The sequence below is a fragment of the Rhincodon typus genome, chromosome 9 (assembly GCF_021869965.1).
Source record: "Rhincodon typus isolate 14 chromosome 9, sRhiTyp1.1, whole genome shotgun sequence".
Taxonomy (NCBI): domain Eukaryota; kingdom Metazoa; phylum Chordata; class Chondrichthyes; order Orectolobiformes; family Rhincodontidae; genus Rhincodon; species Rhincodon typus.
In genome coordinates, this window is record NC_063340.1 from 18653636 (window position 1) to 18677069 (window position 23434).

The window sequence follows — 23434 nt, forward strand, 5'->3', positions numbered from 1 at the left end:
GTCCAGTCCCTGCCCACTTACATTTGAGATTCCTCTGACACTTTCTGCTAGTTTTGTCATTTTCAGTTTGCGGGCTGCACCTGCCTCCTCTGTACCATGGATGTTGAGTCTCATTACACATGTATCCCCCACTAGCATAGTCTCGGGGCTCTACACTTCTTCCTGGAACAAAGACCTGAACCATCCCCAACTACCACCACCACCACCCCCCTCCGCTTGGCCGAGCTCATCCTCACCATGGTCGACTTCTCTTTTAACGTTCATTTCTTTCAGGTCAGAGGGGTGGCTATGGATACCCACAGGGGCATGTTATGCCTCTTTGTGAGGTAAGTGGAATATTCCTTGTTCGAGCCCTGACCCACAACTTTTTCTCTGATATATCATCGGTGCTGCTTCCCTCTCTCCAGAATTGGAAAGGTTTATCAATTTCCACCCACCCTCGTTTTCACCTGGTCCATCTCCGACTCCTCCCTTCCCTTCTTTGACATCTGTTTCCATTTCTGCAGATAGGCTGGCCATCAATATCCACTATAAACCCACCAACTCTCACAGTTACCTTGACTATACATTCTAACACCCTACTTCCTGTAAAGGGTCTATTCCATTCTCCCAGTTCCTCCTCCTCTGTCGCATCTGTTCCGATGATGCCAACTTTGACAAGGGAGCCTCTGAAGTGTCCACCTTTCTAAACTGAGCATTCCCCAGGACCGTGGTTGACAGGGCCCTCAACCGGGTCCAACCTACCTCCTGAATTTCAGTCCTCACCCCTCTTCCCTTCTCAACAGTTCCCCTTATCCTTACCTACCATCCCACCAGCATCCACATCCAGAGGATCATTAACTGCCATTTCTGTCACTTCCAGCGCGATGCCGCCAACAGACACTTTTTTTTCTTTCTCCTCCCTTGTCCACCTTCTGCAGGTACTGTTCCCTCCAGGACATCCTGGTCCACTCTTCCTTCACAGCCAACACCCCCCCACAGCCCCATGCCACCTTCCCCGACAACCGCAGAAGGTATAACACCTGCTTATTTACCTCCTCCCTCAATATCCAAGGGCCCAAGCATAGCATGAAGCAGCGCTTTACCTGTACTTCACACAATCTAGTCTACTGTATTCGCTGCTCACAATGTGGCCTCCTCTACATTGGGGAAACAAAGCGTAGACTGGGTGACCGCTTCACAGAGCACCTATGTTCTGCCTGCAAAAAAGACCCTGAGCTTCTAGTTGCCTACCACTTCAACACACCACCCTGTACCCTGGCCAATATCTGTCTCGGGCTTGCTGCAGTGAAGTTTAGTGCAAGCTACAACCACACCTTATTTTCCACTTGGGAACCTTGCAGGCTTCTGGACTCTATCAAGTTCAATAACTTTAGGGCTTGAAGTTTGCCATGTCTTTGCCCCTACCCCCATACATCAGGCCATGGTATTACATAGTCTGCTATTACATACCATCCCTTGTTAGCCACTAACAGTCCCTATTAATAACAATTCACCCTCCTAGCCAAATCGTTATCTACTCCTTTGTCTGCCCAACTGTTCTTCTCTCCAAGGTTTTTAAAATGATTTGTAGCTCGGGTTGTTGATGTGTATATGCAGTGGCAAGGTTTATGGACAAATCAACAGAACACCCATGTGATCACCGATATCAGGATGAACTGCAGAAGCTGTAATGCAAAGACTAGAATGGACAGCCCTTCCCACTATCCAACCAAAACTACGGATCTGCTACATAGATGACACCTCTGTCATTCTCAAACGCTCTAAACTGGAGGAAACCCATCTACTCAAACATCATCCTCAACGGCATAAAATTCACCAGGGAAGAGGAGAATGTAAGGCCAACTGTGAGCTCTAGACCAGCATACACTGGAAGGCCACCCATATGGATCAGCTACTCAGATGCAACAGCAATAATCCCAATATCCACAAACGGAGCTGTATCAAAACACTATTGAAGTGAGCCGCAATGCTCTACAAAACTAAGGAAGAACACCTATACGTCTTTAGAAACAACGGTTACCTGAAAAGCCTAGTCGCCAACACCTATCGTGCTGACAACGGAGCACAACATGTCCAGAGATACTAGTCTCCCTACCATACGTTTAAGACATATCTGAAATGACCACCGAATTAGTGTGCCCCCGAGAAATCATGGTAGCCCACAAACCGGCAGCTACTGATGAGAGTAAAGGATCCGATAACCACAACCACAACTAACAGAACCAATGTTATTTACAAGATACTATGCAAAGACTGCCAAAAACATTACACAGAGCAAACTAGAAAGAATACTAGCCATCAGGATTCATGAACACCAACCAGCTATAAAGGGACGTGAACAACTCACTCATTTCAATATACATGGACAAAGAGGGACATCAATTCGACTGGGACAGTGTAGCCATTCTAGTACAAGCCAACCAAAGACACACATGAGAATCCCTGAAGTCCTGGCACTCAAACCAGAACTCCATTAACAAACCTGTAGAGCTGGACTCCATATACCATCCACTAAGAAACAAATCTGGATGTGATGCCACCCACCCCAACAAACCAACACACATAAATAGCAACTGGGACAGAACGCCGATGTTTCACCGGAGGCGCACTGATGATGTTACCTAGTATGGTGTCAAAACGTTTGCAAACAAACTTACCAGTTCGCCAAGCAAGTCAACAACCGTGTTCTTCTCTCTCTTTGGATTCTATTCCCAACTATCATTTACTCCTCATCCCCTCTTCTCCCCCCACCCTTTCTTCTGCACACTAACCAACACTTTCCCAGCTACCATCAGTTCTGAGGAAGGGTCACCGGCCCCAAAACATTAACTCTGATTTCTCACCACAGATGCTGCCAGACTTGGAGCTTTTCCAGCAATTTCTGCTTTTGTTTCTGATTTACAGCATCTGCAGTTCTTTGTTTTTATTTAGCAAAGTTAAACCAACTAGCCTACAGTTCCTGGGGTTCTCTTAACTACCTTAATCAGAAAAGAATGTAATATTTGCAATTTTGTAGTCATCTGGTGCTACCTCTTAGTATAAGGAAGATTGGAAAATCAACTTTAAAAATAGACACCTATGCAAAACCATGTATTTAAGTTTTATACTCTTCCAACTACTTCCTCTTTCACCATGCCCTGAACAACAACAACTTTGGGAAAGACATAAGCAAAGTATTAATTTAGTACCTCAGTCATGCCCCATGTCTCCATGCATTAAATCCCCTTAATCCCCACTTCTATATGCCTATTGAAGACTTTGGATTCCCTTTGTTACCTGCTCTTTTTTTTCCTCCTACGCTTTGTGATTCTCTTGTTGGTTTTTTTCAGTTCCCTACTGAATCTTTATCTCGCTTGTATTATCCACCTGACATCTTTCCTTTAATTTCTATCTCTCATCACGCCAGACACTATTTGTTTGTCCTACCTTTTCTCCTGATAGTTCAAGTGTAGTCAAGCTATATTCCTACTTCACCTTTAAAGCTCTTTCTTTGTTCAGTTATAAATTTGCCTGCTAATTTTTGATTCCAGTTTATCTGAACCAGATCTGTTCTTACCCCATTAAAGTTGGCTTTTCCCCATTTAATTATTCTTGCTCTGGATTGCTATTTACCCTTCCTTCCAAATCCAACCTAAGCCTTGAGGTACAAATGATCAATCTCTACTAAATGTTGAGATTTTTATCTCCACACCCCCACTATAATTACTCTCAAATTGTTCCAATTCTGTAATATCCTTATAAATTTGTTCCTTTCAAGAGATGAAAGTGGCTGAGAACAAATGTCTGAACTTTTGTGACAGAGAATCATATAACATTGTAAAATGTTTGATTTTAATAATCAAATGTTTTAAGGCCACTTCTAACAGGTGGAATTATTGGACTTCAAGTGGGTAGAAACATTACTTTTCCCTTTTATTTACTTTCTATTACTACTAAGACTGTGGACTGATACATTTATATAAAATCACCGAAATGACTTTCTTCAGTCCAGCATTCAATTTAGTTAGTGCTTGTAACAGGATGAAGTCCAGACAGTGACCTTGTTGGATTATTCACATAGGAAGCAAAAGACTGTGGCAGGGCTTACCGAACTATTTTAACTCCATGGCAATTAGGGATGAACAACAAATGCTGGTGTTTTCAGTGATGTCTACATCCTACGAGTAAAATATATATAATAACAATTCAACATGGTGTCGATGCAACCATTGACAATTTTTGAGGATTTATTCCAGATCACCTAAGCAAACACTGACCTAGAGATTCAGTACTCTAATTTAACAAACACAATACAATTATTGCAAGAAATTCCTTTTAATTGGTAAACATGAACAGATGGTAATGTGCTATATCAGCAAGAGTGGAGAGTGCAGAACTCTTGAATATGATGCATGCATATTTAGACAAACTCAAATCATTATAACAATCTTGGCTCTGTGGACTCATTTATAAACCAATGATTTGGAAAACCTTAATGTTAGATGCATGTTAGGATGAAATTCAAAGCAATTTAAACCCTTCTTGTATCAGCTTCTTGTGGAGTAAGAATTCTGTCTGTAAACCTTTAAAATACATTAATGGTGCTCAAAAGTCAATACTTTACATTATAAAACAAACGTTCATTTAATATCTAATTTTTCCTTTGATTTTTGTTAAACATTACTAGTTTTGTGCTTTCTTTAGCACTAGACTTTTTGCCTTCTCATAAAAGTGAGGGAACACATTAAGTTTGATCATAACCATTTATTGCAGTCTGTATCAGAGGATTATTACAAGTAAAATCGATTAGACTATAAAACAATTATTTTCAACTGGATTTTAAGTTGTGAAATTTGCATACATTTAAGATAAGCTTCACGTGTTTAGGCAAGTATGGGAAAATGTATGTTAGTCTGCAACACTTATTTAAGACAGACTGATTAAGCTGGATGCTTTCGATTAAAAATGTTAGTTACAGGAAGGCATTACACCATTCTTGTAAACAGATGGCACACTGTCCAGCTTGTTTGGTGTTGGCCCCACAGATGTCTTTCAACCAATCTTTAAACAATTCATCATCCTTTTTCAAAACAAGGAATTGGCCTAATAATATGTATGCCTAAAACAAGAGAAAAATTTGTAAATTTCTTTCAGTAAGCACATTAATGTTTGATTTATAGAGGACTTGGGGTCTGTGTGAAAAACGAAAACAAATACCAACGCTTATGCAATCTGCAGTAGCAGTAATTGATTAACACTGTCATCATGAAGTTGCCTTTCCAGAAAGGTTTTGTGCATATTCAGCACAGAAACAAGCCCAACAGGAATATGACAGTGTTGGTGCTCACAAAGCTCCTTCCACCTATCTTTATATGTCCCAATCCTCATCCTATCTTTAAATGAATCAATGCTATTCAGTTTACTATTCCTTGTGCTTCCAAGTTCCATATTAGCCACTCTGGGTAAAGAGGTTTCCCCTGAATTCACAACCTAATTTGTTCATAACTTATATTTCTTGTCCCACATTTTGCTCTTGCAAGTAAAAACATTTTCTCTATGTCTACCGTATCTTAACCTTTCTCTATGTATAAACTCTCACGTAATTTTAAATCACTATAATCAATCTTCACTTTTCTGGAGAAAAGAGCTCTGAGGCAAGAATAAGATGATAGCCTTTTGGGAATGGATGCAGGGTAGCCAAATCAATCCAATGAGTGGAAAGATGGTTGCCTACTGGACCCAATTGTTCTCGCCTACCTTTTAAGCTGCTAAGGTTAAAGTTTAAAATGAAACTTCTAAAGCATACATCCTCATACTTTCTAAATGACTAACCTGTCTCTTGGGAGTGAGTCAGTTGCGTGTTCCTGGCGCTGTCTCCAATAATATGTGAAATGATGCAAGTCTTTCCTGTCCCATAGCCCTTTGAGATTTGTGAGCCTCTCCAAGTCTGACATTTTGACTATTCTCTCTCTTAATTGCTCCTGTAACTGTACATTTAGCCTAAAATTTTGGCATTTCCTCCCTAAAACTTCTTTGTCTCTCTTTTCTTCTATTAAGATAATCTATCTCTTTGACCCAGTCTTTGATCATTACGTTTTGTTCAATAACGGAGTCTGGGGTCATTCCAGCAGTTTTGCAGAATAACCTTCTTCAGTCTATTATCCAATTTTCACTTGGTCTCTCCAGTGTAGAGAAAAATGCATATTGACCAGTGAACAGAATATACAAAATTGAAAATATTTCAAGTAAATCACTGTTTCACCTGGAAGTAGGGTTTGCGGCTCTGTACTCTGGTAAAAGAGGAACTAAAAGGACATGTGTTCCATTAGAAAGAATATTAATGTTCAGTGATGGAAGAGTGGGTCAAGTAAGGGGATCAATTCCAAATTTTGAAAGGTCAGGAAAATTATTTGGTTATTGTACCATGCTAGTGGTGACAGAAAGAGCATACAATAATCTAATGAATGTGGGATGGAAGGTTGATTCTGGGAAGATGGGGAAGAGTTGAGGGAAAAAGTGTGGATTAGTGTGACAGATATGGTTGAATGCCCTGCCACCCAGAGAAGAGGGAAGTTCTTGGCTAAAGAAACATTGGTGCTGGGGGTAGCTTTGTAAGAATAGAACCAGTGGAGACGAAACAAAAGAGAGTGTATGAAATAGTGTTCTTACAGGGAGTATGGGAATCAGTACACTTGCAAAGAACACTGGTTAATAGTGGGAGATTGTGGTCATTGTATCTACCACGGTAACTGATCTCATTTCATCTGGTGACCTCATTCCCACTGCTTCCAATCTGATAGTCCCCCTGCCCCACATAGATCACTTCTACCTCCTTCCTAAAATCTACAAAAAGGACTGTGCGGGCAGACCCATTGTTTCAGCCTGCTCCTGCTCCTGCCCCATAGAACTCATCTCTTCCTACCCTGACTCAGTCTTCTCTCCACTGGTCCAATCCTTGCCCACATACATCCATGATTTCTCTGATGCCTTACGCCAGTTTCAAAAGTTCCAGTTTGCAGGTTCTAGTCGCCTCCTCTTTACCATGGATGTGCAATCCCAATACATGTCCATTCCCCACCATGAGGGTCTTAGGGCTCTCCACTTCTCCCTGGAGCAAAGACCTGAACCGTCTCCACCCACGAGCACCCTCCTCCGCTTGGACGAGCTCGTTCTCACCCTCAACAACTTCTCTTTTAATACCTCTCATTTTCTTCAGGTCAGAGGGGTGGTCATGGGTACCCGCATGGGCCCCAGTTATGCCTGTCTCTTTATGGGGTACATGGAACATTCCTTGTTCCAGTCCTGTTCCAGCCGATATATCATCAGTGCTGCTTCCCTCTCTTGTCCGGAATTGGAAAAGTTCATTGATTTTGATTCCAATTTCCACCCTGCTCTCACTTTCATCTGGTCTATCTCTGACTCCTCCCTTCCCTTCCCTTCCTTGACGACATCTATGTTTCCATTTCTGGGGATAGACTGGCCACTACTATCCATTATAAACCCACTGACTCTCACAGCTACCTGGACTACACATCCTCCCACCCTGTAAAGACTCCATCCCATTCTCTCAGTTCCTCTGTCTCCGTCACGTATGTTCAGATGAGGCCAACTTTGACAAGGGAGCCTCTGAAATGTCCATCTCCTTCCTCAACCGAGGATTCCCCAGCGCCATTGTCAACAGGGCCCTCAACCGGGTCTGACCATCAGGTCATCAGATGCCATTTCTGCCACCTCTAGCAAGATGCCACCACCAGACACACATTGCCCTCCCCTCTCTTGTCCGTTTTTGTAGGGACTGTTCCCTCTGGGACACCCTGGTCCACTCCTCCTTCACCCCCAACAGCCCCCACAAACCCACGGCACCTGCCCCTGCAACAAGCGAAGGTGCAACACCTGCCCATTTACCTCCTCCCTCCCCGGTATCCAAGGTGAAGCAGCACTTTACCTGCACTTCCCAGAATCTAGACCACAATCACTGCTCACAATGTGGTCTCCTCTACATTGGGGGAAAGAAGCGTAATTTGGGTGACAACTTCACAGAACATCTACGTTCTGCTTGCAAAAAAGACCCTGAGCTACCTATTACCTGCCACTTTAACACACCACCCTATTCTCTGGCCAACATCTCTGCCTCTGGCTTGTTGCAAGGTTCCAGCGAAGCTCAACACAAGCTGGAAGAACAACACCTCATTTTCCACTTGGGGACCCTGCAGCCCTCTGGACTCAATATTGAGTTCAATAATTTTACGGGCTAAATTCTCCCATGTCCTAGCCCCACGACCCCACACACATCAGGCCTTGTTATCGCATAGCCTGCAATTACACACCACCCATTCTTGGTTACTAATAGTCCCCATTAACAATTACTCACCCTCCTAGCCAGATTGTTTGGCCTTTGTCTATCCAACTGCTTTTCTCTCTCTTTGGGCTCTATCCTCTAATTTACTCCCTATCCTATCTCCCTCCCTATTTTCTGCATATAAACTGACATTTTCCCAGCTACCATCAGTTCTGAGGAAGGGTCACCGGATCCAAAACCTTAACTCTGATTTTCTCTTCACAGATGCTGCCAGACCTGCTGAGCTTTTCCAGCAACTTCTGTTTTTGTTACTAGTTAATAGTCTATGCACAGAAGTGATAGAGGTTCAGAAACCAAAGAATCTGAGATGGACTAGGGTAAACGTAATGAATTTCCAGATGGAGACTAAATGGTACATACATTAATATGCCAGAGAAAGAATGAGGAAAGCAGAGTCAAGGCTAAAGCATAGATTATTCAATGTATCCCACAACCAAAGGCAAAGTCAGAGCTAGTGTGAATTTCATAGCAACACCTTTTATTTGGAAGATGTGAGTGGAACCAGTGGAGATATTTTCAATAAAAACACAAGTTCAGCCAAGTGGAGGCTGGTACTGGAGGTTGAGGATTGGATGATCCCCTATTTAAGAAAGTGGAGAAAACCACAGGTTGACCAGGTTTGGGGTGGGAATTTGGAAGGGTTGGAGTTTATCATGAAGTGACGTTTTGGGCCAGGAATGTGGCAACTGCAGTCCTCACATCTAAATTGCAAAGAGTGAGTTATAGCAAATTTTAAGCAAGTACAGAGGCTAGGTCCTACTGCATTACTTAGACATTTAATTTCCAAGAAGTATATGGCATTCTTCTATTGGTTTGTTACCTTATCAAAGCCTTGCTCTTCCAGTTTTCTTCCAAGTGTTTTTCCAATACCAGCCAGGGAAGAAACTGACTTATTCCCCATTGGTTCGGAAACAAAATTCCTGTGCTTGTGAGACGTTGAAATCATGTTTTACAGCTGTTAAATCTGTTGGTAACAGTAAGCAAAAGTCATACTTGGTTATCTGGAGAAGCTGTACAAGTTTTGGATTGCAAAAAGCCTCTCTCAATTCAAATTATTTTACAAACTAGAAAATTGTAGATTGATTATGAAGCCCTAGGAAGAGGATCATCCTGGGAATCTTGAAGCACATGCAAGTAGGGTGGGATTGTAGGGGCCAATCAGGGAGACCCTGGGGATATTGTTCGAGAGAGAGTCAGGAAGGGAATTGGGGTTATTGTAAAGGGTTAGTGTAAAGGGCAAAGGAATGTGTTGCTGCAAGGGCAGCCTTTGGCTCCATTGGGACCATCCAGTAGATGCAAGGAGCCTGATAAGGAGAGACTGCCAATGACATGCAGCCATGCCTGCTTAAGTTTACGTGGCATTTTGCCTAGATAACTTGACACCCAATTGTCACTGGCTAAACACCCACTGCTGATAGCATTAGGCCTTTAATCAAACAACAGGCTGGAAGGCCATTCTCAACCTTCCTATGGAGGGTAGGGTGCTGGGATGGTAGGGTGCCAGTTGAGTAGGTAGAGAATGGGGTGTCAGGGGTAGAATGATAGCTGGGTAGGGGTTAGAGTGCCAGGTGGGTACAGTGCACCTGGTAATGTAAATGATGCAATGTTGGAAGGGGCTAGAAAAAGAGTCCAGAACAGAGCAGGGAGAGTAGGTGTTGGGTCCAGCACATGGAGGGGATATTGGGTCAGATCATGGTCTTGGGAGTGTAAGGGGTCCTGGGGAGGTGCACTTGGAGTGGAAGGTGAAGCAGGTATGGGGCCCGAGTAGTTACCAGGAATAGACTATTCAAAGTAGTGGAGGACTGATTCAAAAGCAGGCAGCCAAGATCTTAAAACTAAAATATATTTCCCTTTATTCCTCGAGGCATAGAATACAGGCGTTGAGAAGTTATGGTGGAGCGATATAGAATGTTGGTTAGGCCAAAGCTGGAGTACTTTATGCAGTCTGGTTGCCACAAGGATGTAACTGAACTGGAGAAAGTGCAGATGAGATTGATCAGTCTGTTTCCCAGGATGGAGAGACCATACAGACTGGGTTATTTTTCCTTGGAGCAGAGAAAGCTGAGAGGGGGATACCCTGAATGAAATTTGGTTGAAGCATTAAGGGTGTCAAAGGAACACTATTTACTTGAAGTAGAGGTACTTCAATATCCATAGCAGGAGGGACTTGGTAGCGCCAATACTGAACAAGCTACCTAAGTCCTGAAGGAACACAGCTATCCCAGAAATTGTCACAGGTTGCAAATGACCCAAAGAAATGGAAAAAAAAAACCTACTTAACCTCACCTTCACTGATCTACCCAACAGATGCTTCTGTACCTGACTGTAATGGTAGCAGTGGTTACCACTCAGTTATTTTGGAGATAAAGGCCCTGTGTAAGTTAATGAGCATTTAAGTAGGATTGATACAAAAAAAATCAAACAGTTCAAAACTGGGCATCCATGAAACACCAGAAATCATCATCATCAGCAGCAGCAGCAGAATTGTATTCAACCATAATCTGTAACCTTAATGTCCCAGCGTATCCCTCAATCTACCATTACCACGAAGGCAGGAAATAAACCCATGTTTGAGGAATGCAGGATAGCATATCACAAACAGCACTAAGCATAGACAAAAATTAGCTGTCAACCTGTTGAATTGACAACATAGGCTTACATGCACACTAAGCAGTGAAAGCAGCATTCCACATGTACACTTAAGGGATTCCACAACCAACAAATCAGATCTAAGTTCTGCAGTCCTGCCACATTCTATCACGAATGACAGTGGACAATTTAGCAACTAACCATAGGAGGAGGCTCCACAAGTATCTTCAACAGTGATGGAGGAGTCCAACTATCAGTGTAAATGACAAGAATGAAGCACTTGCAACCACCTGCTGCCTTCTTCTGAGGCCCCTACATCCCAGATGCCATTTTTCCACCCAATTATGGTTCACCACAAGATATCAACAAATAGCTGAAGGGACTGGAGGCAGGAAAGGCTTGGTCCATGACAACATCCTGCAACAGCTGCAATACTGAAGATCTATGCTCCAGAACTGCCTGTGTCCCTAACTAAGCTGTTCCAGTATAGCTATAACACTGGTATTAATCTGACAATGTGCACGGTTGCCAGGCTATGCCCTGTCCACTATAAAACTAATCTAGCCAAATACTACTCCATCTGTCTACTCTCGATCATTTGCCAAGTGATGGATGGTGTGATATTATGCTGCATTTACACTGCAATAATGTGCTCACCAATGTGAGCCACTCAGCTCCTGACATCATTTCAGCTGTCCATGTTTCATCATGGACCTTTCCCACTTCAAAAAGTCAGAAATGGAGATATTCACTGATGATTGCACATTGTTCAGTACCATTCACAAAAACTCAAATACTAAATTATTCAGTGTCCATATGCAACAAGACCTAAACAACATTCAGGATTGATAAATGTAAGTGACATTCAGACCATAAAAATTCCAGGCAATGGCTGTTGTCAACAAGCGAATCTAACTAACTCCCCTTGACATTCAGCGGCATCGCCACTGCTCTATTTCCCACAATTAACATCCTGGGATTTATCACTGGCCAGATTTGGAACTGGACCAGCCATATAAATACTGTGGCTACAAGAGCAGCTAAGAGGCTGGGAACCTCCTAATCCTCAAACTGTCCATCTACAAGGCTCAAGTCACAAGTGTGATGGAATGCTCCCTAGCTGCTTGGGTGAGTGCAGTTCCCAACATTCAAGAAGCTTGACACGACCCAGGACAAAGCAGCTTTGATCAGTTATGATATCCACCACTTTCAACATTTACACCCAATGCACAGTGGTATCAGTGGACTGCGGCAACATGCTAAAACACCTTCAACAATACATTGCAAACCCCTAACCCCTACCATATAGAAGGATAAGGACAGCAAACAGACAGACACCACTTCTTATAAGATCCCCTCCAAGCAATGCTCCTGCGCTTGATTGTATCAGTTTCTTCACTGTCACTGGGTGAAAAACTTAGAACTCCCTTCTTAACAGCACTGTGGGCATACTTACACCAAACTGACTTCAATGTTCAAGAAGGCAACTACGTCACCTTCTCACGGGCAATTACAGATGGGCAACAGATGAAATCTTTGCCAGTAATGCACACAGTCTATGAAAGAATACATTTTTTAAAAAAATTGTTGCTCACAATGCTATCCATCCTATATTGGGAAGGCCAAAAGCAAATTGGATAATTGCTTATATATCATCTCTGTTCATGGAACATAGAATGGTACAGCACAGGAACAGGCTCATGATGTTATGCCAAACATGACGCCAAGTTAAAGTAATCCCTTCTGCCTGCCCTTGTTCCATATGTTTCCATTTTCTGCATATTCATCTGCTTATCTAAAAGTCTCTTAAACACCCTGTCGTATCTGCATCCACCACCAACCCTGGCAGCATGTTCCACACTCCTACCACTCACTGTATAAAAAACTTGCTCCTCACATCTCCTTTGAACTTTGCCCCTCTCACCTTAAATACATGCCCCCCCACCCCAGTTTTAGACATTTCAACTCTGAGAAAAAGATTCTGACCGTCAACCTTCTATATGAAACTCATAATTTTATAGGCTTCTATCAAGTCTCCTCTTAGCCTCTGCTGCTCCAGAAAAAAACAACCCGAGTTTTTCTAGCCTCTCCTTATAGTTCATGCCCTCTAATCCAGGCAGCATTCTGGTAAACCTCTTCTGTATCCTCTACAAAACCTCCACATCCTTCCTGTGGTGACCAGAACCGAATGTAGTACTCTTTAAGTATAGCCTAACCGATGTCTTATAAAGCAGCAACATAACATCCTGAGTCTCAATTCCCCGATCAATAAAGGCAAGCATGCCGTACACCTTATTCACCATCCTATCTACTTGCATGGCCACTTTCAGGGAGCTATGGACTTGAACCCCAAGATCCCTCTATACATCGATGCCTCTCAGGGTCCTGCCATTCACTCTACACTTTTCCTTAACATTCGATGTCCCAAAGCACAGCACCTCACACTTACACGGATTAAACTCCATCTGCCATTTCTCCGCCCATATCTGCAACTATATCCCCCTGTATCCTTTGACAACCTTCTACACTATCCACAACTTCACCAATCTTTGTATTGTCTGTAAACTTACAAACCCACCCATCTACATTTTCATCTAAGTCATTTATAAATATCATAAACAGCAGAGTCTCAGTACGGATTCCTACGGAACATCACTAGTCACGAGTCTCTAGCCTGAAAAACAACTTTCCATCATTACCCTCTGCTTTCTATGGGCAAGCCAATTCTGAATCCACACGACCGAGTCACCATGGATTCCATGCATCTTAATCTTCTGGATGAGACTACCATGAGGCACCTTGTCGAAAGCCTTGCTACAATCCAAGTAGACAACATCAACTGCTATACCCTCAGCGATCACCCTTGTCACCTCCTCGAAAAATTTAATCAAGTTAGTAAGACATGACCTGCCATGCATAAAGCCATGCTGACTGTCCCTAATAAGGCCGTGCATTTCCAAATGCATGAAAATCCTATCTGTAAGAATTCTCTCCAATAGCTTCCCAACCACAGGTGTAAGACTCACCGGTCAATAGTTTCCTGCACTATCCCTATTCCCCTTCTTGGATACAGGAACAACATTAGCTACTTGCCAGTCCTCTGGGACCTCTCCAGTAGCTAGCAAGGATACAAAGATCTTGGTCAAGGCCCCAGCAATCTCCTCTCTTGCCCTTCTCAATAACCTGGGGTAGATAACATCGGGCCCTAGGGACTTATCCACTTTAATGCTCTTCAAGAGACCCAACACCATTTCTTTTTGATCTCAAAATGCCCTAGCATATTAGCATGCTCCTCACAAATCTCACTACCTTCCATATCCTTCTCCTGGGTGAATACTGACACTAAGTGTTCATTTAGGATCTTACCCACATCCCCTGCCTCCAAGCACAAGTTCCCTCCCTTATCCTTGAGTGGTCCTACCTTCTCCCTAGTTATTTTCTTGTTTTTAATATATGTATAGAATGCCTTGGGACTCTCTTTAACCCTACTTGCCAAGGTCATTTCATGGCCCCTTCTTGCTCTCCTAATTCCCTGCTGGAGTTCTTTCCTGCTTTCTTTATATTCCTCGGCCCTGTCTGATTTTAGCTTCCTAAACCTTATATATACTTCTTTTTCCCTTTTGACTAAATACATAACGTCCCCCATTATCCAAGGGTCCCTTTCCTTGTCATCCTTGTTCTTCCTCCTTACTGGAACATGCTGGTCCTTAATTCTCATCAACAGGTCTTTAAACAATTCCCACATCAAATGTCAACATGCCTGATAACAGCTCCTCCCAATTAATACTCCCTAGCTCCTGCCTAATACTGACATAATTTGCCCTCCCCCAATTTAGTACCTTGCCACAATGTCCTGACTTATCCTTATTCATAGCTATCTTAAAACTTAAGTAGTTGTGATCACTGTTTCCAAAATGCCACTGAAAAGTCAGTCACCTGGCCAGGCTCATTAGCCAAGGTTCAATACAGCCCCTCCTCTAGTCAGACTACCCATACTGTTTCAAGAAACCCTCTTGGACGTACTTAAATTCTGTGTCGTCTAAGCTTCATGTTCCAAGGGAGTCCCAGTCAATAAGCTCAACTGCCTTACCTTTAATACTCCTTGCAGTGAAATAAACACACTTCAGGCCATTAGTACCATTGTGTTCATTTACCCGTCGCTGCCAGTCCTTTCTTTCTGATTTACTGGTCCTAACATGTACCTTCCCCTCAATCCCTCCACTTGCTGACCTAATGCTCTGGTTCCCAGCCCCCTGCCACTCTAGTTTAAACCCTCCTGAGGAGGACTGCAAGGATATTTGTTCCTCTCCAGTTTAGGTGCAACCCGTCCCTCTTATACAAGTCATCCCTGCCCCAGAGGTTCAGTCACAAGCATGACCTGGAGCTTCAGCTTCCAGTCATTTTTATTTCTAGTCATGCTGACTTCTCATTCTTCAACATCTTATAGTGTTCCAATAAAATTCAATGCAAGCTTGAACAACACTCATCATTTCATTCAGCACTTTACAGCCTTTTGTACTCAACTGTTAGTTTAACTGTTTCAGACCAGAATGTCAGCTCTTATATTTTTTCTGTAAATTTCAGTTTTAATGTTTTACCTTCAATTTTTGTTGTTTTCAGGTGGTACTTGTTGATTATTCTGCCATTCAGACCTCCAGTAGACATGTTTCCTCCTTAATGTCTGTCATTACTACCTCCTTTGGCATTGCACAACCAACCTTTTTTGTACCCCACACAACGATAAACATTTGTTTTCTCTCCCTTGGATCACTGCCCTTTTACTTGCTTAAGACTATTACTTTTCTAACTTTTTTGAGTTCTGAATAAAGGTGATCAACCTGAAATATTAGTTCTGTTTCTCTCTTCATAGATGCTAAGTGTTTTCTGCATTTTTCGGTTTTTTATTTCAGATTTCTAGCATCCCTAAGACTTTGCTTCTATACTACTGATTCAGATAAATTGTGATCTGGCTTATAGTGCCATGTTATGCACATATAGTAAATAAACTCAAGATATGTTTGTGGGTGGCCCATTAGAAGTAACATCACAGGGAAAACAGATTAGGTTAATCACTAACTCACCAAAGGTTCACAAATAATGGATGCTGACCATGGGGAAAACAAAACCACAATCATTAGAGCTGAGTTGACTTGCTATCGGTTACTGTATAGCATCCAGTTCTAATCCTCACTTCTGGTAATGGTTATGGAGCTTCTGTAAAGAGCGCAGAAGAGCAGTTGAGCCTCTCAGTTATATTTATAAGTTTGGAATTATTGGCATTGGTCAAACGTAGACATACACAGCATGCGGTCAAATTTTTAAATTTACTGAATGATTGAATACTGTGCTTTTGATCAGATATTTGAAATGGTGACAAATATTGTTGGACTGAAGCACAAGTTTATAAAGTAAAATTTGGAAGAATTGTAAAGTGTTAGAAGGACAGTCTAGAACTTCAAAAGGACATAGACAAATTGGTGGGGTGGGCAGATAGGTGGTTTCAATGCAGTTAAGTGTGAAGTGATGCATCTTGGTCAGAAAAACATTGAAAGACAATATAAAATAAGAACACAATTCTAAGGAGCATGCAGGAATAGAGGAACCTGGGTGTATATACACATATAAGTGAAAGTAGCAGGACAGGTAGACACAGTCAGGTGATATCCAAGGGGAGGCAATGGCCTAGTGGTGTTATTGCTGGACTGTTAATCCAGAGACTCAGGAAAATGTTCTGAGAACCCAGGTTCAAATCCTGCCAAGGCAGATGGTGGAATTTGAATTCAGTAAAACATATCTGGAATTAAGAGTCAAATGATGACCATGAATCAATTGTCAGGAAAACCCATCCGGTTCATTAATGTCCTTTAGGGAAGGAAACTGCCATCCCTACCTGATCTGGCCTACATGTGACTCCAGACCCACAGCAATGTGGTTGACTCTTAACTGCCCTCTGGGCAATTAGGGATGGACAATAAATGCTGCCTAGCCAGCAATGTCCTCATCCCATTAATGAATTTTTTAAAAATTCAACTGTGTAATTCAACTGTGTGGGATGCTTAGCTAGAATACTGTATACAGTTCTGGGCAGAACATTACAGGAAGGATGTGAACATATTGGAGAAAATGCAAAAGCAGTTTACAGGAATGATTCCAAAGATGAGGAATTTCAGTTATGAGGATAGATTGAAGAAGTTGGAACTGTTCTCATCGGAAAGAAGGCTTACAGAAGATCTGATCGAGATTTTTCAATATCATAGGCAGACTGGATACAGTAGACAAGGTGAAACTGTTCCAACTCTTACAAGGAACAACAGAACATAAGCTTAAAGTGATCTGCAAAAGAAGCAAGAGTGAAGTGAGGAAAATTGTTTTTCTTCAGCGAGTATGGAATGCACTGCCTGGAAGTGTGGTGGAGGGAGTTTAATCAAGGAATCCAATAGGGCATTGGATGAATAGTTGGTATAAGTACTGTGCAAGAGTATGGGAAAGAAGCAGGACATTGGGACTAGGTAATGATATTGATTTATTTAGCCAGTAAAAGCACATGGGGCCAAATAGCCTCCTTCTGTGCCTTAACACTTCTGTGATATATAGGCTAACGGTCAGGTGAGATGATAGGTAAGGTTTTCCCATAGATTGCTCTCCTTGGAAACAGACCATCTGATGGGACAATTAAATTTGGTTTTACTACACTTGAAAATTTCCTGGAGGAGGACAGAATTGAGGTGTATCAGGGATTTGGAAGTCAGTTAAATTCTCTTGTACTCACAGGGATTCATTGCTTGTTTGTTGTTGATCAAGTTGACAAGAAAACCTATCAGATTCTTCTATGGTTCATTTGATAATACCCTCAATCTCAGTCGGAAAGTTGACGGCTCAAGTCCAAGTCAGGACTTAAGCATTCCAGTACAGTATTGAAGGAGTGCTGTACTGTCAAAGTACCATGTTTCAAATAAGAATCAGAAATGAACCCTGTCTATTTTCAAGAGCCAATGTTAATTTATCAAAATAAAACATGATTACATTTCTGTGCATAACACATTTTGTTCAACACAATAATTACAGTACTAAATTTAATTTGTTGTAAAGGACTTTGGGATATCCTGTAGTTGTGAAAAGTGCTATATAATGCAAGATTTTTTGTTCTCCACAATTGGGCCTCATTCATTCTCTCTCTCACACACAAATGGCAGTATGTGAAGTTGCACCGCACGATTACCATTGTTGTATACAAACGTAAGGGGGCATTTTCAATATGGCAACCTGTAATTAGTGCAGTGCTACAGTACAATTATTTACAATATATATTAATGAGTATGACAGAAGTGAATGTACTACAGGCAGTCCCTAAGTTATGAATGGGCTGCATTCATGAGGGTCCGTTCGTATATTGATTTGTACGCAAGTCAGAACACAATGTGGGACAACAAAGTAGCTATTCATAAATATAGTAAATGTTCTTATGTCAGGTCTTTAATATTACACCCCTATATGAGAAGACATTCATAAGTGGGACGTTCGTTAATTGGGACACCCAGTATAGCCAAATTTGTGAATAGTAAATAGTGAGGATGACACAAAGAATCTATCAAGCAATATAAAGAGGTTAAGTGAGTGGATGAAAACTTGGCAGATGGAATATAATATGGAAAAATGTGAGGATATGCACTTTAGCAGGAAGAATGTAAGAGGTGAATATTATTTCATAGATCATAGAATCTCTACAGTGTGGAAACAGGCCCGTTAGCCCAATAAGTCCACACAACCCTCAGAGCAACCACCCAAACCCAGCCCCCTATAACCCACCTAATCTACTAATCCCTGAACACTACAGGCAATTTAGCATGGCCAATCCACCTAGCCTGCACATCTTTGGACTATGGAAGGAAACCAGAGTACCTGGAGGAAACCACACAGACACAGGGAGAACATGCAAACTCCACGCAGACAGTCACCTGAGGGTGGAATTGAACCCAGGTCCCTGGCGCTGTGAGGCAGCAGTGCTAACCACTGTGCCACCATGCCACCCCGAAAGAATTAAATAAGGAAAGACTGCAGAGAGATTTGGGTTCCTTGTTCATGAATCACAAAAAGCTAGTATTCAAGTTCAGAGATAGTAGGAACTGCCGATGCTGGAGTCTGAGATAACAAGGTGTGGAGCTGGAGGAACACAGCAGGCCAGGCAGCATCAGAGAAGCAAGAAAGCTGACATTTCGGGTCTGGACCCTTCTTCAGGAGAAGAGAATAAAGCAGGAAGATGGAGTTGGGGATCATCAGACCAGCAATGATCACGTTGAATGGGAGAGCAGACTCAATGGGCCAAAATGGCCTACTTCTGCTTTTATGTCTTTTTGTCTTAGCACTTGTTATGTTGTGCAAATAGAAACTCAAGAGAAAATCAAGAGCTACAATCTCTTGTTGGAGGTGGTGGAAGATAATACATTGATTGTGAAGTCTAGTTCAGTAGAAGTCCCTAATTTTCATTTTCTATCATTATTCAAGAGAAAAAGAGAAGGGCAGAAATGTGAAAACCGAGCAGATAAGGTTCAGGGTCCTATCAACTATAATGGGGGAGTTCTTGACTAAGAAGGAAGATATATCAGAAACACTGGTATGGAACATTGCATCATCAAAACAACAAAGATGTAGAATGGAATGGCATCCTTATAGGAAGCTTCATATGAGGAAGCGTAGTCAAGGTAGCAGTGGGAGTCAGTGGCCTTGCAATGGCTATTGGTTGATAACCTGTCTCCAAAAGTGGAGTGTTCTTTAATTATCCCATTACTTCCTTTTGCTTTGCATCATCACCTCTTTTGTTATTTAATGTCTCCAGTCTTTGACCCCATCACGGACCATCCCTTTTGTTTTTATATCCTCTCCCTGTATCTCCCTCTGTACTCACCTATTGAAAGCTGTTACATCACTGAGTTCTTCCAGTTCCCATGAAAGGATAATTGACCTAAAATATTAAAATATTTGTCACCAAATGTACTTCCAGATCTGTTGAACTTTTTCTGTGTTTATACCATCTCACTAAATCTCTCTTGTACCCTCTCTGCAAACTTCATGTTCTTCCTAAAGGGATATACACCTAAAATCAATGATGTTAGAAAGGTCTCTTATCCATGTTTGTCTGCTATGTAAGGACAGAAATAAAAAGACAAGAACAGGTTTTATGAAACAAATTGGTGGTAAGGCTAATAAAGTCAGACTTCTGAGTGGGGAGCAGTAAAATCTCTAAACAGGATGAATCAGAAATGGTAATATAACAATTAGAAGACATCTGGTATAACATGTAAAGAAGTAAGGCAGGTTCTTTGTTTCACATTATTTCATACAGTAGCATATATTGCAAGTCTGAACATAATTGCTTTGTATACTCATTTGCAGCAAAACAAAGCAACGTGACAATACTTACGACCCTAGTATCACCAGTTGTTTACTCATAACCACTTTCAAAGTAATTGAAACATGATTTGAACCAATAGTTCCTGTCACCAAAGTTGCATCCAGAGATTATTCAAATATTTTGGCTAAGATCAGTTCTTATCAGTTTAATATCTGACTTACTGTATTTGTGGACTATACATTCACTTCTACAGGGCTCTTGTGGCACAGTGGTAGCATTTCAACTCTGAGCCAGGAGGCTTGGCTTCAAGTCCTACCTGCTCCGGAGCTGTGTAATAACAGATCTGAACAGGTTGATTAAAATAAAAGTACCTACAACTGGATATAGAACTGTATAAGTCAACTCCCACAATTAAGTCTGATAGCAAAGTGTCCCACTCAACAGAACGAAAGAACATGCCACCAGCAGACCGGAATTTGTAACGATCAAAATGAGCAACAAAGGCGAAGCACGGCAGCTGCTGAGTAAAAATAATAATTACATCAAATGGCTCATTTAAAGTACTTCAATGTCTGCAATCGTTTCTCGCTGCCTCGTTTCAGCAAGGCTTTGATCCATGTGTTCGATGGATTAATTTACTATCCAATTGCCCAAGTGCACCGACCGGCAGATTAAATACAGCTAATCCTGTGTTAAAATCAGCCTGAATTTAAACTGTCAATTTCCGTGGGAAATGTTTCTGAACTGGCAATAAGTTTCTGAACTGGGAACAGCCACTGCATAAAGATCTACCAAACAGAACTGTTGCTTGCTACCCTCCCCCTCTCTCCTCCCTCACTCATTGACTCACCCCCACCCCCTCTCTCGCCCCTCTTGCTTCTGATCCTCCTTTTACCAAGGCTCCTCTTACACCCTCCCATCCCTTCTCTTTTTCCAACCTCTCGTCTTTAATTGCTCCGTTGTCACATTCGCCTTCTTCCCCGCCCCACCTTCTCCATTGCCTCCTTTCCTCTGACGCCTAGGATCTCGGCGATGGGTGGCGGGTCCTAAGCTTTCCCGTTGGGGTGATGAGAGGACGAGGAGACCTGGCGGACGGTCAGTGACAGTCAAGGCCGGATGCGGTAGCACTCACCATGTGGCACCAACGGCGCCGCTCGCTCTGGACCCTCGCGCTTCCCGCCTAACCGCCGCTGCCAAACGAGGCTCGGCCACTTTCCCGCCTCGGCATCGCGCGAGGGCACATGGTTCCCGCCAAAACTGCCGTCACGTGCACGCAGCGGTCTCCCCAAAGAAGTCGCCATCTTTGCAGCAATCTTGGTGAGAAGAAAAAAATGGGATTGAGAAGAAATTAGATGTTTGTTGTGCAACTTTAACACAGATACCTGCTATTGATTGAAAAGTTATCCATCTTAGACTCTGTGACTCTTTCCAGGCCTAGAACCAATCCTCCTGCCTTCCCAACCGTCCCGTAACAGTTTTACTAAAACTTTATATGACCTGCTGAACCAGGTAACTGCTCTGTAAAGATGTACAGTCAGGCTATTGCTTACAACTTTCCATCCCCTTCTCACCCCTTCCTCCCTCTCACTTCTATATACTCACTCACTCACCCTTTTTCTTTCCCTACCTCTCTCGCCCCTCTTCATTCTGATGCTCACTTTCCCAATACTTCTCTCACATCCTCCCATTCTTTCTCCCTTTCCAACATTTCCTCTTTAATTTCTTCATTTGTCCACATTTGCCTCCATTCCCATCACCACCACCTGCTTTGCCCCTAATATCCCTTTCTTAAATATAAGCAAAATACTGCCCATGCTGGAAATCTGAAAACAAAACCAAGGTGCTGAAGAAACCTGGCAGGTCTGGCAGCACCTGTAGAGAGAGAAACAGCTTGACTGAAGCAATATAACTTATTCAGAACTGCAAAGGTTGTAAAACTGTGTTTTTAGCAATGCCACTGTCATAAACTGTGAGAACGTTTATTGTCTGTTTAACTTGCTCTTCGTACCCCCTTATCTACTTCAGAAAAGCTGCCTAACCTGTTGAGTACTTCCAGCCCTTTTGTTTTTAACCACTTGCTTAGGTTGGATGTAATTTTCAAAAAAATGATTATACTCCTGAAGCAATTTGGAATGATTGGAATGTCCTTCTGAAAGTGTATTGGAGGCATATTCAATCCAGGCATCCAGTAGGGAATTAGATGATTATTTGAAATGGAGTGTTTATCCAAAATGCCAAATTACCCGTGTGCATGTGCAGATGAGGCATATGAGGCTCGATGGCCACAATAGGCAGCATGTTTCTGAGAACACAATGCTAGCATGTGTCTGCGCTTGTGCTGTTGACATCACTGGGATGGGGATGCAAAGGTAAAGGCTGGGGGTGAGAAAACATAACTTCCCCTACAGGCAGTGTCTGTGGAGCAGATCTCCTCAGCCTTTGCTCTCATCATGCCAACTTGCCTGGAGAGGACCCTTTCTGGAACAAGTGACCCTATCCAACAACCTCCTCATTCAAGTTTGTGTTAATGCTGAAGGGTAGCTGCTAGAATAGTGCTATCCTTTAGCTGCCCTTCAAAGGCCTTAGAATCTGATCACCGTTACTCACACTTGATCCAGGCGTACACGATTCAGGGCTCGAAGTGCTGATTCCTCACCATGTATTACACACACTTCCAGCAGTGCCATCCTTGAGACGGGCTACTGGTTTTCATTGCTTTCAAATGACATTGGTTACTCTTTGTGCATACATGTTATTTTGTGCCATCCAGAGATGGCATTTGCAGCATTCATAGCCAATCTGAAAAGGAATAATATTCAAGGTCCAGGGGATAAGGCACAACAATGGTCCTAAGTGAATTGCTTCTTTGGAGAGTTGGGGCAGATGCTTACTTACTTGTTGTTAGAATGCTTCTTACCTAATTTATGTTTTTTTTCCTTGGAGCAAGATTCACCATTTTTAATCAATGAAAAATATGTTCTAAAACCTTTTGGTAATCACATAATACATGGGTAATGAAGTGATAGCAACACATCACCTTTGACAAGAGTATATTTTGATAGGTTGTATACATGGTATTATTCCTTCAAATATTTATATCACAACTAATGAAGAAATAGTAATGAAAGACTGGTAAATCTGACATTCCCGCTGCT

The 23434-nt window shown here is 42.2% G+C and overlaps 1 protein-coding gene across 7 annotated transcripts; it reads right to left on the reverse strand.

Moving 5' to 3' along the window:
- Window positions 1-4762: 4762 nt before the first annotated feature.
- LOC109918691 (barrier-to-autointegration factor-like) lies at window positions 4763-21498 on the reverse strand. 7 transcript variants are annotated; one of them, XM_048600662.1, is made up of 5 exons: window positions 21412-21498; window positions 19833-19889; window positions 16012-16144; window positions 9162-9305; window positions 4763-5101 (listed from the first exon to the last, which is right to left on the reverse strand). In XM_048600662.1, the coding sequence occupies exons 4-5, from the start codon at window positions 9285-9287 to the stop codon at window positions 4955-4957; spliced, it is 273 nt and encodes a 90-aa protein (XP_048456619.1). In that variant the 5' UTR covers window positions 9288-9305; window positions 16012-16144; window positions 19833-19889; window positions 21412-21498; the 3' UTR covers window positions 4763-4954. The 7 variants fall into 7 exon arrangements, with proteins under 7 accessions (XP_048456619.1, XP_048456620.1, XP_048456621.1 ...); XM_048600663.1 differs by lacking the exon at window positions 21412-21498 and adding an exon at window positions 21269-21335; XM_048600664.1 differs by lacking the exon at window positions 21412-21498 and adding an exon at window positions 20501-20530.
- Window positions 21499-23434: the final 1936 nt, after the last annotated feature.

Excerpts from the sequence above, each read along its gene's own strand:
- LOC109918691 (XM_048600661.1), bottom strand. The coding sequence starts at position 9,287 with ATGATTTCAACGTCTCACAAGCACAGGAATTTTGTTTCCGAACCAATG. Across the intron at positions 5,102-9,161 it reads AAGAGCAAGGCTTTGATAAG|GCATACATATTATTAGGCCA; the intron begins GTAACAAACCAA and ends CTCTTGTTTTAG.